Below are 14,069 nucleotides of genomic sequence, written 5' to 3'. Positions count from 1 at the left end.
TACGGTCCAGGGCAGGAGTGAGAGTCATATTAAAGTCTCCCATCCACACCGCTGGTACGGAGGGATATTGAGTCATAAAGGCAAGACCCTCACTAATGACAAGTGAATTGTATGGGGGGGGGACATAGCAAGCTAGTATCAGGATGGGGATCCATTAACGGTGGCGTGTATAAACACATATCTTCCCTGCTGGTCCGTCTGAAGTGACATTAAATCAAATGGGACCCTTTTTGCAACCAGGACCGAGACCCCTCTGGAATACGAAGTGTGAGTAGCATGATAGGCCCAGCCTATCCAAGGCTTTTTCAAAGAGGATTGTAAGTGACCCGTAACATGAGTCTCAACCAGTGCGATGACATCAGCACGCTGAGATTTAAGGAATGTCAGAACGGCGGTGCGCTTAATCTTATTGCGCATGCCCCTGACATCCCACGTCAGAAATTTTAGGGAGCTCATGGCGGATATAGGGCGTGCGTAATGAACCGCAGATGGACTAGGACCAGCCGAGCAGACATGGACAGAGCCATTGGTGGAAACCTCTGTATCAACCAATATCTATAGTGCACATGTGACAACAACATACAGTGGTGTGAAAAAGTGTTTGCCCCCTTCCTCATTTCCTGTTCCTTTGCATGTTTGTCACACTTAAGTGTTTCGGAACATCAAACCAATTTAAACAATAGTCAAGGACAACACAAGTAAACACAAAATGCAATTTGTAAATGAAGGTGTTTATTATTAAAGGTGAAAAAAAATCCAAACCATCATGGCCCTGTGTGAAAAAGTGATTGCCCCCCTTGTTAAAACATACTATAACTGTGGTTGTCCACACCTGAGTTCAATTTCTCTAGCCACACCCAGGCCTGATTATTGCCACACCTGTTCACAATCAAGGCATCACTTAAATAGGAGCTGCTTGACACAGTAAGGTCCACCAGAAGATCCTTAAAAGCTACACATCATGCCGAGACCCAAAGAAATTCAGGAACAATTGAGAAAGAAAGTAATTGAGATCTATCAGTCTGGAAAGGGTTATAAAGCCATTTCCAAAGCTTTGGGAATCCAGCGAACCACAGTGAGAGCCATTATCCACAAATGGCGAAGACATGGAACAGTGGTGAACCTTCCCAGGAGTGGCCGGCCGCCCAAAATTACCCCAAGAGCGCAGCGACGACTCATCCAAGAGGTCACAAAAGACCCCACAACAACGTCCAAGGAACTGCAGGCCTCACTTGCCTCAGTTAAGGTCAGCGTTCATGCCTCCACCATCAGGAAAAGACTGGGCAAAAATGGCCTTCATGGCAGAGTTCCAAGGAGAAAACCACTGCTGAGCAAAAAGAACATCAAAGCTCGTCTCAATTTCTCCACAACACATCTTGATGATCCCCAAGACTTTTGGGACAACATTCTGTGGACCGATGAGACAAAAATGGAACTCTTTGGAAGGTGTGTGTCCAAGTATATCTGGCGTAGAAGGAACACTGCATTTCATAAAAAGAACATTATACCAACAGTAAAATATGGTGGTGGTAGTGTGATGGTCTGGGGCTGTTTTGCTGCTTCAGGACCTGGAAGACTTGCCGTGATAAAAGGAACTATGAATTCTGCTGTCTACCAAGCGATCCTGAAGGAGAATGTCCGACCATCTGTTCGTGTACTCAAGCTGAAACGAACTTGGGTTCTGCAGCAGGACAATGATCCTAAACACACCAGCAAGTCCACCACCGAATGGCTGAAGAAAAACAAAATGAAGACTTTGGAGTGGCCTAGCCAAAGTCCTGACCTGAATCCTATTGAGATGTTGTGGTATGACCTTAAAAAGACCGTTCATGCTCAAAAACCCTCTAATGTAACTGAATTAGGACAATTCTGCAAAGATGAGTGGGCCAAAATTCCTCCAGGACGCTGTAAAAGCCTCATTGCACGTTATCGCAAACGCTTGGTTGCAGTTGTTGCTGCTAAGGGTGGCCCAACCAGTTATTAGGTTTAGGGGGCAATCACTTTTTCACACAGGGCCATGATGGTTTGGATTTTTTTTCACCTTTAATAATAAACACCTTCATTTACAAATTGCATTTTGTGTTTACTTGTGTTGTCCTTGACTATTGTTTAAATTGGTTTGATGTTCCGAAACACTTAAGTGTGACAAACATGCAAAGGAACAGGAAATGAGGAAGGGGGCAAACACTTTTTCACACCACTGTAGTACCTATAGCATAACAAAACATTTGTAGATAGGTTGGCATAGAAAAACAAATACCCACAACATTTCCCATCCCTCCCAGTCCATTGCCTCCCCAACTCGGCACAGACATAGTATCCCACAACCAGGTATCAACGGAGGACATCCAACGGGCAAGGCCCATTGGAGGCAAGGGACTTAATTTTAAGGGAGCATAGATACCCATTATAAAAAGAAAAAAAAAGAAGAGGAACAGAAAACAGTCCAGCAAACGGACAAAGTTCACAAAAATCCTAGGGGGCGACTCCTTCTCTGAGAAGCGCATGGGGTGCAGGAGCCACAACAGTGTGGCACCATTACAGTCGTACAGGGAGAGGTCCCGTTTGCCAACGGAGCAATAGTCAAGGTATAGCAGGAATCCACAACATCGGTCAGCATGTGGTCTTCAGCCAGTCTCTTTCAGGCGCAGAGAAAGCGAGGATAATGGATCAAAATCACCCGAATGCGGCCGGAATATTGCAAGATCCGGGGTGGTATATATAAAAAGGAAAAAAAAAAAAAAAAAAAAGGGGGGGGGGAGGGGTTGCCATTACTGTCCCCCCGCTCTGCCAGAATACACAGATCCGCACTGTGTTCATTAAGGGGATAGACCGTAGATGAAAGTCAAACAGCATTGCGGGAAAAGGAGAGGAGCGGAAGGGGGGGTTAGAGCACTCACAGCTTTCAGACAGCATGGCACGTTCAGGCCCGGCGATCCCTCTGATCAATCCAGGTGGATGCCAGTTCGGGGTCTTCGAAGAAATGGGTTCGGCCGTCACATTCCACACGGAGCTTCGCAGGATATAACATGGCATACTTGAGGTGTAGAGTACGGAGGCGACGTTTAACCTCCTGGAACCTGGACCGTTGTTGCTGCACCTCATTGGAGAAGTCTGGGAAGACGGCCACATGAACGTTGGCATGGGGGATATTCCCCTTCTCTCTAGTCAGGCGGAGGATCTTGTCGCGATCTTTGAAATTTAGGAATTTCGCTATCAGAGTACGCGGCGGAGCTCCTTGGGGAGGAGGGCGGGCAGGGATGCGGTGAGCTCTTTCAACTGCAAACATCACAGAGAATGCCTCTCTACCAAAATTGGTTGTAAGGAAGTTCTCAAGGAAGCTTGCCGGGTCGTTACCCTCAGCATGCTCAGGGAGGCCGATAAAGCGGAGGTTACACCTCCGAAGGCGATTTTCCATGTCGTCCTGCTTTGCACTAAGCTGCTGTAGCTGACGACGCACCTCATCAGTAGTATGTTGCAGGGGGTGTAAAATATCTTCCACTCTGCCGATGCGGGTCTCCGCTTCCTCCACACCATCCCGCAGGGTGGAAAGGTCCTGTCTGATAAGAGAAACATAAATTTTGACCTCCTCGATTTTGGTGGTAAGCGTGCTCTGGCACATGGCAATGGCATCTAGGACCTTGTTAGTGGCCGCTTCGGAGCGTTCCATATCCGGGGATGCGCCTGCGCCGTCTTTATCCCGCAGGTCTTCTCCGAGCCTGCGGTACTTGGCAAGTTTGTCAGCGGCTTCAGAGCTCTTTTTTGGTGGAGACATACTGCAGGAGAAGAGCAGGAGAATTCCCGGGTGTACCAAGATGGCTGCTGTTCACCAGGCAGGATCGTTAATATCCCCCCTCCTACCCAGTCCAGGGGTGTCCCAGAGGAGGCTGTGGGATGTCAGACAATCAGTGGCAAGGTCCAGTGGCACTAAAACGAAGGGAAGCAATACAGGAGATCTGTGAGTCCTCACCAGGGCAGTCACAGGGTGTAGCAAGATGACCGTCCCTCAGGCCTCCACCGACCAAACAATTGCCTCAGCATGTACCCCAGATCATCCAGTGGGCATAGGGGGCAATAAGCAGGCTCAGGGCTGCCTGTACAGAGAGATAGAGCTGCCGGAGCGGCCGCCGGGTGAACCAAGATGGCCGCTCCTCCAGGAGGTAGGCCGAGTCCCCAGTCTTTCCTGCACAGCAAGCCCGGATGGAAGAGGAGAGCTTCGGCGGGGGCCGTGGGGGGCGCTTTCGAGCGCTGGGTGGCTGGATGGCTGCCCAGGGAGAGTGGCAAGGTCCCTGGCTGTGGAAGCAGAGATAATTTTAGCAGGATAGGCGGCAGGATACAGTGGGCAAACGGAGGACTCACCACAGACGTCCTACTCCATTGCTGTCCAGGCCACGCCCCCCAAGTTTTGACTATGTTTACCTTTTTTTATTATTATTAAACAAGTGTGATTTAACTGTGCTTCTGTCTTAGTCTGATTTACGGTTTCTGACAGAATGTTCTTTTACACCATGTATTATCTTTAGTGTGTGCTATATGTTTTTAATTCTTTACCCCCATTTTTTGCTCTGTTTTCATATGTATTATCCTAAATAAAATATATTTTTATATATAATACTGTCCAATGTGCTTTTAAAGTCAGACCTATCTCTGTCCTCCCCTTTTTTTTCTTTACCTTCAATTGTAAAAACAGCCTGAAGGATCATGACAACATGCCACCACACTTTTAAAGTCACGGTTGTCGATAAATGCTGTTGGTGGTAGGTTGTGCTCATCAATTTGGTCTCTGATTGATATATTTTATATGGCTGGCTGGTCAGCCATTGGAAGGTGCACACAAGTAAAATACACTGCATGATGCCTTTGCTTTATACCATTTAACTAGTTTAGTACAAAGTTTGAATAATCTTTGTTGAAAAAAATCCACCCCTTATAAAAAAAAAGGGTGAAGTTGCTCCTATAATGCAACAATACAATTTTTTTCATTCAAATGAAGCAGTCACAAAGGATAAAGATTCCCCAATGAAATAAAAAAAAAAAAAGGTTGGGCATTCAGGGAATAGTTACCAGTGTTTAGTATTAACCCCTTCCCGCTGCCACCCCTTTATAATAGAATCTAAAAGGCAGGTGGCAGAGATGGGCATTCCAATCAAGTGACCGTTGTGATTGACTGTCACAGAGGTCACGTGATCACAGGCTCCCAATCACAAGCATGCATCAGGAACTTCCCACGACATTGTACTTACTGTGCTGGGAGCGCGCAGTGAGCATGGCACTGGGGCAGATGGCACTGGGGCGGATGGCACTGGGGCGGATGGCACTGCTGGGGGTGGATGGCACTGCTGGGGGTGGATGGCACTGCTGGGGGAGGATGGCACTGCTAGGGGAGGATGGCACTTTATTTTATTTTTTAACTTTTTTTTCTCTCACAGGCAGAACGGCTGCCGCTGCAGCCGTTCATCTCTCCCCTCTCGCACTGTCTGTGCGAGGAAGGAGAGCAGCGCTGAGAGATGATCTCATATGTAAACATATGAGATCATCTCCCATTGGACACGCCGATCACGCTGTAAACGGCCGCTGTGATTGGCCGTTTACAGCGATCTGTGTTTGCCTGTCCCCGGGGGACACGGCGAACACAGAACTTCCGCGATGCGCGCCCGTGGCAGCGCGCATTGCGGAAGTAAACATCACGCCGTCCAGGGACGGCAACCCGGACGAAGGCGCCTGCTCTACGGCCGTCATTCGGCCATAGGGCGGGCGCGAGGAGGTTAAGGACCAAGCCTCTTTCTGAGATTTGGTGTTTACAAGTTAAAAAACTTTTTTATTGCTAGAAAATTACTAAGAATCCCCAAAAATTATATATATCTCTAACACCCTAGAGAATAAAATAGCAGTTATTGCAATACTTTCTGTCACACCGTATTTTAGCAGTGGTCTTACAAGTGCACTTTTTTTAATAAAAAAACAAGACAACAGGAAAGTTAGCCCATATATTTTTATATTGTGAAATATGATGTTACGCCGAGTAAATTGATACCCAGCATGTCACGCTTCAAAATTGTGCCCGTTTGTAGAATGGCAACAGACTTTTACCCTTAAAAATCTCCATAGAAGACATTTAGAAAATTCTACAGGTTGCATGTTTAAAAAAAAATTGTGTCACTTTTATTCCTATTACAAGGAATGTAAATATCCCTTGTAATAGAAAAAAAAGCATGACAGGACCTCTTAAATGTGAGATCTGGGGTCAAAAAGATCTCATATTTACACTAAAATGCAATAAAAAAATAAAATAAAAAAAAGTAAATGTCATTTAAAAAAAAATAATGTCCCTTTAAGAGCTATGGGCGGGAAGTGACGTTTTGACGTTGCTTCCGCACTGCAATGATATGGAAATGAGGGGGGGGGGTATCTTCCCCTCACTCTTCTCCATGCCTAACAGGAGAGCAGACCCGACTGTCTCAGCTGCTGCCGGCGGCTCCGGTAAACGGCAGAGGGCACCAGAGTGTGGTGGGAGGGGGGCCTTCTCCTGCCACCGATAAAAGTGATCTAAAAATTATAAAATGATATTCCTCTTCAAAATAGCAACGTAAAACAATGGCGGTCGGTCCATAAGTGGTTAAAGTGTTTGTTACCCTGCCATTTTTCATATTCCTAATATGCTCCTGCTGCACCATGTACTTCTATGTAAAAGTATTCTGTTCTGTTCTGCTTGTCCCTCTGCTTTCCTATTAAAAACTGACCACACAAATCAGGAGAACACATCATGGTCAGTTCTATAGCTGTGCTGGGAATTTAGGCTGTTCTCCTCCAATGATCAGGCTTGTACAGCCATTTACTGGGAAGATTGTGTACTGTTGCTTCTCCTCCCCCTAGTTCGTATGCAGCTGAGAACAAAGGGAATGTGATCACTTATAAAAAAAGGAGAAAAAAGGCATTCATAGTGGCTTTTTTAATCTATACACAAATATTTTGCTTTTCATTTCAATTTTAAACTGAATGAACTGTTTTATACTATGAATGTTTAATATCACTTTAATCAGTTGCCGACTAGCCACTGTATATATACGGTGGCAAGTTGACTCTCCTGCGTGAACCGTCGTACCCATATGGCAGTCCATACATGTGAAACTGTGGGTGTGCGCACCTGCTGCATGCCGCGGGAGCAAACCCATGGGTCCCAGAGCCTCGATGTCCGCCAATCAATATATACGCTTATTGGGATTTTTTTTTACCTAAAATACGTAGAATATATATTGGCCTAAACTGATGAATAAATTATTTTTTTTGTATATTATTTTGTTTGGATATGTATGTAACAGAAAGTAAAAATATAGTTTTTTTTTCAAAATTGTTGGTCTTTTCTTGTTCCTAGTGCAAAAAATAAAAACCGCAGAGGTGATCAAATAGCACCAAAAGAAAGCTCTATTTGTGTGAAAAAAGGACATCAATTGTGTATGGGTACAGCATCGCACGATCACACAATTGTTAAATTTACGCAGTGTCATATCGCAAAAAATAGCCTGGTCATTAAGGGGGTAAATCCTTCCCGGGCTTCGGTGGTTAAGCTGAGATTACATAACTGGGAAGAGGAATGGAAACACAAGGAACAAAATGTCAAAAATTTCCATGTGGTCTATTTATCTATAAGGGAAAAAAATCACTGAATAAATGACACAAGAATTTGCTCAGTTTTCATGAATTCTGACCGTATATTGCCTAATGCAGTGATTTCCTACGCAACCTCTAGTGGCCATAATGCAGTACTTTTCCTGATCAAGGTATTTCAGAAAAATACCAAATTTTTGCCATTAGATGAAGCTGGCAATCAAGCAAAATTAACATATTAGGCAAAATACAGTCAGGAATTATGAAGATTGAGCTTGTAACATTCGCCTAGAAAATTTCTTATAAATTGACCCCTATGTGTTTTCTGACCATTTTACAGTATATGTCTACATTGAAACATCAGACCTGTATGTTGCTCCAAAGTCAAAGAATTTGCAAACATAGAAAGTAGAAAAGCCCTTGCTAATTGATGAAAGTATATTAAACATAACCTAATTGCATAAAAAGGCCTGTATGTCTATGATTTTGGGTGTATATGACTGATTGGTTTACCAATGTAAATTTCAAGATTATCAAGAGTAATTCCCCAAGGTGTCTGCTGTAGCCATTAGACCCAGTATACTTGCTTTTTACATTTATTTACAGGAATGAATACTCACCATTAAATCCTTCTTTGCATGTGCAGGTGTAACTTCCAATGGTATTGGTACAATTAGCGTTTTGATCACATTTATTAGTACCAGTGGAACATTCATCAATTTCTATAAAATAAAATAAAATAAATAATTAGTATGGTGATGCTGTATTACAACAACTTAATAGAACCTTTCACTCTCATCAAGAACGTCCAAAATACCTTTATGAAGAGACCTATATTTATTAATATGCACCTTTCTCTTCAGACCCTAAATATAATTTGTTGGTCATTGGAGGTATGAGCAGGGTGCAGTGTGGTGTGTTGATGAGCAGTGATCACACAGAGGCCAACGTGAATGAGAATGGTGTAAGAAAAGTCCTAATAATGCACAGTTGGGCCCGGCCGATAGGCACAGCTGACCTGAACCACTTTCAAAATTGCAACAGCGGAGCGTTCACTTCATAATATGTCGACGGCTTCTGCAAAAAGGAGTGAGAATGTGGGCTGGCTGATCCACACCCAAATGAGAGGCTTCCAAAAAACCGAGGAAGGACATAGTCCTTGCACTGTGCCTACTCCTTTGGAATCTTTCCCTACCTCTGAACACTCTCCCTGATAGACAGGAAACTTGTCACTACACTAACCACTTGCTAATTGTGCACCAAATCTTGTGTCTTAAGTAGATACTGCCTTGACTCAAGGTCACAAGGGGCACGAGCATCCAATCAGACAGCTGATTCGTCTGGTCACCAAAAGAAATCATAGAGGAACCACGTTCCACTTGATTTACTTCCCCTTTTGTTCCCTTCCCTTTTGGTCAAAAGCCACCTACAGCAGGGAGTTAAAGCGGAGCTCCGCTTATTTGCTTCCTCCCCCCTCCGCTGCCACATTTGGCACCTTTTGGGGCGGGGGAGGGAACACCTGCCAAAACCAGGTACCTGCTCCCACTTGCGGGTAAGATCGGAAGACAGTGGGACCATTCAGAAAAGCACAGCACCACTCGCGCATGTGCAGTAGGAAACAGGCTGCGAAGCCACAAGGCTTTGTTTCCTGTTGTTCCTGTTTCACTTAGTGAAGATGCTGGAGCCTACACCCAAAGCAGATTGACGAATTGGCTAGGGGTGCCAACATTGCGGGATACCTGGACAGCTAAGTGTCCTTAGTATTTGTAAATGCTGACTTTAAATGTATTTTTTTTTTATAGGCTGGAACTCCGCTTTAACACTGCAAATGCCAACAGGTAGTTTTATAACAGTTTCAAACCAGCTTTGAAAGAGAACAAGAAAAATCCCAAGGACGTTTCACCAACAGTTTATGAATGTATATTGCAAAGATGTTGACTGGATTACTTGGTCAATCACAAACTGTTAAGTTGTTAGAAAATTGCCTGTTTGGAAGGTCAAGGGCTTGCTTGTTGTTTTTTTCTGGAGCGGCACTTTGTAAAGGTAGAAAACCTTACCAAATGTTTGGATAGGCAGGTTTATCAGGAAATAACTGTTTTTAATTATATGTGATAAACACTTCTAAACATTTAAGGTAAGCTATATTTAAAATATATACAGATAGAAACAATATTCTCGCCATAGAAGATATGCATACTATACTGAAAGGAAGACAAATATACAAGATGTACCTGTACAATGGAGCCCATCCCCAGAGAAGCCAGGTGGACATGGTCCACAGCCAGTTGTATTATCACATGTCACATTGGTGTAGCAGCCTTGAATACACGGATCAGGTGGGATCTGGCAGAATTCTCCTGTATAGTTGTTTGCGCAAATACATCCAGCAATCTGTTAATTAGAAGAACATATTCAGTAGGTTAGCAAATAGTGCCTAATAACATTACAATGAATTATATTTTGCTCTTGTTCATTCACATATACATATAGTACTTTAATAAACTGGTATTTCTGTTAAACATCCTGTGGGTATTGATTTTCCATATAAGCACATTAGAGAGGTGTCTGGAGAGGTATTATGCAAAGGTATTCTTTGTAACTTGTTCATGTTTTCTGTTTGTTAGTTTTTTTGTTCTTTTTCTTTGTTTATTATTTTGTTGTTGTAATTTTTTTTATTTATTTTTTGCTTGAACGTCAATTTGCCTGGTAAAGCCATCTTGTCAGCTAACTAAAGGTACAATAAAATGCTGTCCCTATAGTGCCTTGCGAAAAGTATTTGGCCCCCTTGAACCTTTCAACCTTTTGCCACATTTCAGGCTTCAAACATAAAGATATAACATTTTAATTTTTTGTAAAGAATCACCAAGTGGGACACAATTGTGAAGTGGAACGAAATCTATTGGATTTTTGAAACTTTTTTAACTAATAAAAAAATGAAAAGTGGGGCGTGCAAAATTATTCGGCCCCCTTGCGTTAATACTTTGTAGAGCCACCTTTTGCTGCGATTACAGCTGCAAGTCGCTTGGGGTATGTCTCTATCAGTTTTGCACATTGAGAGACTGAAATTCTTGCCCATTCTTCCTTGCAAAACAGCTCGAGCTCAGTGAGGTTGGGTGGAGAGCGTTTGTGAACAGCAGTTTTCAAGAATGGAACAGCAGTTTTCCATTCTCGATTGGATTCAGGTCTGGACTTTGACTTGGCTATTCTAACACCTGGATACGTTTATTTGTGAACCATTCCCTTGTAGATTTTGCTGTATGTTTGGGATCATTGTCTTGTTGGAAGATAAATCTCCGTCCTAGTTTCAGGTCTTTTGCAGACTCCAACAGACTTTCATCCAGAATGGTCCTGTATTTGGCTGCATCCATCTTCCCCTCAATTTTAACCATCTTCCCTGTCCCTGCTGAAGAAAAGCAGGCCCAAACCATGATGCTGCCACCACCATGTTTGACAGTGGGGATGGTGTGTTGAGGGTGATGAGCTGTGTTGCTTTTACGCCAAACATATCGTTTTGCATTGTGGGCAAAAAGTTCGATTTTGGTTTCATCTGACCAGAGCACCTTCTTCCACATGTTTGGTGTGTCTCCCAGGTGGCTTGTGGCAAACTTTAGACAAGACTTTTTATGGATATCTTTGAGAAATGGCTTTCTTCTTGCCACTCTTCCATAAAGGCCAGATTTGTGCAGTGTACGACTGATTGTTGTCCTATGGACAGACTCTCCCACCTCAGCTGTAGTTCTCTGCAGTTCATCCAGAGTGATCATGGGCCTCTTGGCTGCATCTCTGATCAGTCTTCTCCTTGTCTGAGCTGAAAGTTTAGAGGGACGGCCAGGTTTTGGTAGATTTGCAGTGGTCTGATACTCCTTCCATTTCAAAATGATCTCTTGCACAGTGCTCCTTGGGATGTTTAAAGCTTGGGAAATCTTTTTGTATCCAAATCCAGCTTTAAACTTCTCCACAACAGTATTACGGACCTGCCTGGTGTGTTCCTTGGTCTTCATGATGCTCTCTGCACTTTTAACAGAACCCTGAGACTATCACAGAGCAGGTGCATTTATACAGAGACTTGATTACACACAGGTGGATTCTATTTGTCACCATCAGTCATTTAGGACAACATTGGATCATTCAGAGATCCTCGCTGAACTTCTGGAGTGAGTTTGCTGCACTAAAAGTAAAGGGGCTGAATAATTTTGCACGCACCACTTTTCAGTTTTTTATTTGCTAAAAAAGTTTAAAATATCCAATAGATTTCGTTCCACTTCACAATTGTGTCCCACTTGTTGGTGATTCTTCACGAAAAAATAAAATTTTATATCCTTATGTTTGAAGCCTGAAATGCGGCAAAAGGTTGAAAAGTTCAAGGAGACCGAATACTTTCGCAAGGCACTGTGTATATATATATATATATATATATATATATATATATATATATATATATATATATATATATATATATATATATTATATCTTTTGACCACTTGTGCGTGATCCTGCATTTCTAGGTTTGGGGCACTCCTGCTGTGATTAGATGCAGTAGGAGCTGATTGGCGGGTACAGCAGACTCGATGCTGCTGATGCTTTGATACACAGGAAGAATGTAAACAAGGCAGATCACCATTCTGTCACTACAGAAGAAACTCTGCTAAGCAGGGGCACCAATCCATGCCTTCTTCTAGTACAAGTACCTCCCCCACAATAGTAAAGCACTGGTTAGGCACACATTTAACCCTTTGATGTCCCCTGATGTTAACCCCTTCCCTACCAGTGTCATTAGTACCGTGACAGTGCATACTTTTAGGACTGATCACTGTATTAGTGTCACTGATTACCAGAAAGTGTCAAAAGTGTCCCGACTGTCCGCCACAATATTGCAGTCCTACTATAAGTCACTGATTGCCTCCATTACTAGTAAAAATAAATAAATAAAAATATCCTATAGTTTGTAGACGCTATAACTTTTGCACAAACCAATCAATAAAAGCTTATTGAGATTTTTTGTACCAAAAATATGTAGCAGAATACATATTGGCCTACATTGATGAAGAAATTTGATTTATTTTTTTCAAAATTGTCTGAATTTTTGTTTATAGTGCAAAAAATAAAAACTGCAGAGGTGATCAAATACCACTAAAAGAAAGCTCTATTTGTGGCGAAAAAAAGGACATCAATTTTGTTTAGGTACAGTTTTGAATGACCACTACCACCCAATTGTCAGTTAAAGTAACACAGTGCCGTATTGCAAAAAATGGTCTGGTCATGAAGGAGGTAAATCTTCCAGAGCTGAAGTGGTTAAAGGACCAGCCCTATTCTGACACATTTTGTTTACATGTAAAAATCTGAATTATTTGATAGAAATTACTTAGAACCCCCAAACATTATATATATACATATATATGTTCAGCCGACTAAGATGTTCTACTTTTTTGTCTTCTTCAGGCCACCTGTTGATTCCAGTTGGTAGGTAATTTGTCTGCTGCATCCCCTCCTGCCGAACCTACCCCTCCATGTTCAGCCTCTCATGGAATTGGAAGACCCTGAATGCTGAAGGTAAATCCTTCTAAAAACGTGGTGCCCTTTTTGTGCCAAGGCCACGGGCAAAATTTTGCTTAAACAGCATTGAAGTTGTACAGGTGGGGTATTATAAAAGCTCCTCAATGTCATCATTGCCTCTCCCTTTGGGTTTTTTTCCCTGTCTTTTTATATGCAGTACACTGGTCTCCTGGCTTTATTGTCAGTCTGAGAGCAGCTGTGAATCAGGTCACAGGGTGCAGAGAGCTGGGCAGCACAGGATAGACCAGTCGCCAAACAGTGGTGTAAATGATCTTGGAGGTCTGCAGTTGGGAGGGCTTCTCTCCCTCTCTCTCTGCAGTCCTGCCTGGTAAGATTCTGACTGAGTCTCCTGTCTGCCTGGAAGTGCTGTCCTGGCTGCCCTGCTATGCTGTGTATTTTTGTGGGTTTGACAGTCAGACAGTTTTTTTTGTCTCAGACTCTAACTGTGTCTGCTGTCTGCCTTTGGAAATGCTGTCTAAACTCACCTGTGGCTGCTTCTGAAGTGAGTTGAGGAAGCCAGATGGGTCTTAAAGAGACAGGGTACCTGTTTTTTGGTGAGATGTAATATATGCCTTTTTTCCATATATTTTGTGCATGTATGATCTTGCCACACCTGTTAGTGGCACAGAAGATTAGCATAGGTAGGAGGGGGCAATGTGGGACATGATTTTTAACCACTTGCTTACTGGGCACTTAAACACCCTTCCTGCCCAGACCAATTTTCAGCTTTTGGTGCTCTCACACTTTGAATGACAATTACTCAGTCATGCAACACTGTACCCAAATTAATATTTTTTACTTTTTTTCCCACAAATAGAGCTTTCTTTTGGTGGTATTTGATCACCTCTGGCGTTTTTATTTTTTGCGCTATAAATGAAAAAAGACCGAAAATTTTGAAAAAAAACGCATAT

General features: G+C 43.0%; 1 protein-coding gene across 1 annotated transcript in view; it reads right to left on the bottom strand.

Moving 5' to 3' along the window:
• Window positions 1-14,069, bottom strand: part of LOC143988214 (uncharacterized) — a 224,610-nt gene that overhangs the window by 51,324 nt on the left and 159,217 nt on the right. Inside the window, exons 50-51 of the mRNA XM_077487601.1 lie at window positions 9,837-9,996; window positions 8,226-8,327 (exon numbers count right to left, since the gene is read on the bottom strand). Of these exons, the coding sequence (XP_077343727.1) occupies window positions 8,226-8,327; window positions 9,837-9,996 (262 nt within the window). The remainder of the gene's footprint in view (window positions 1-8,225; window positions 8,328-9,836; window positions 9,997-14,069) is intronic.

This window comes from Lithobates pipiens, unplaced genomic scaffold (assembly GCF_037356315.1).
Source record: "Lithobates pipiens isolate NorthernLeopardFrog02 unplaced genomic scaffold, aLitPip1_a1.2 Scaffold_18, whole genome shotgun sequence".
Lineage (NCBI taxonomy): Eukaryota > Metazoa > Chordata > Amphibia > Anura > Ranidae > Lithobates > Lithobates pipiens.
Note: the sequence above shows the minus strand (reverse complement) of the source record. Positions and strands in the feature narration are given on the sequence as shown.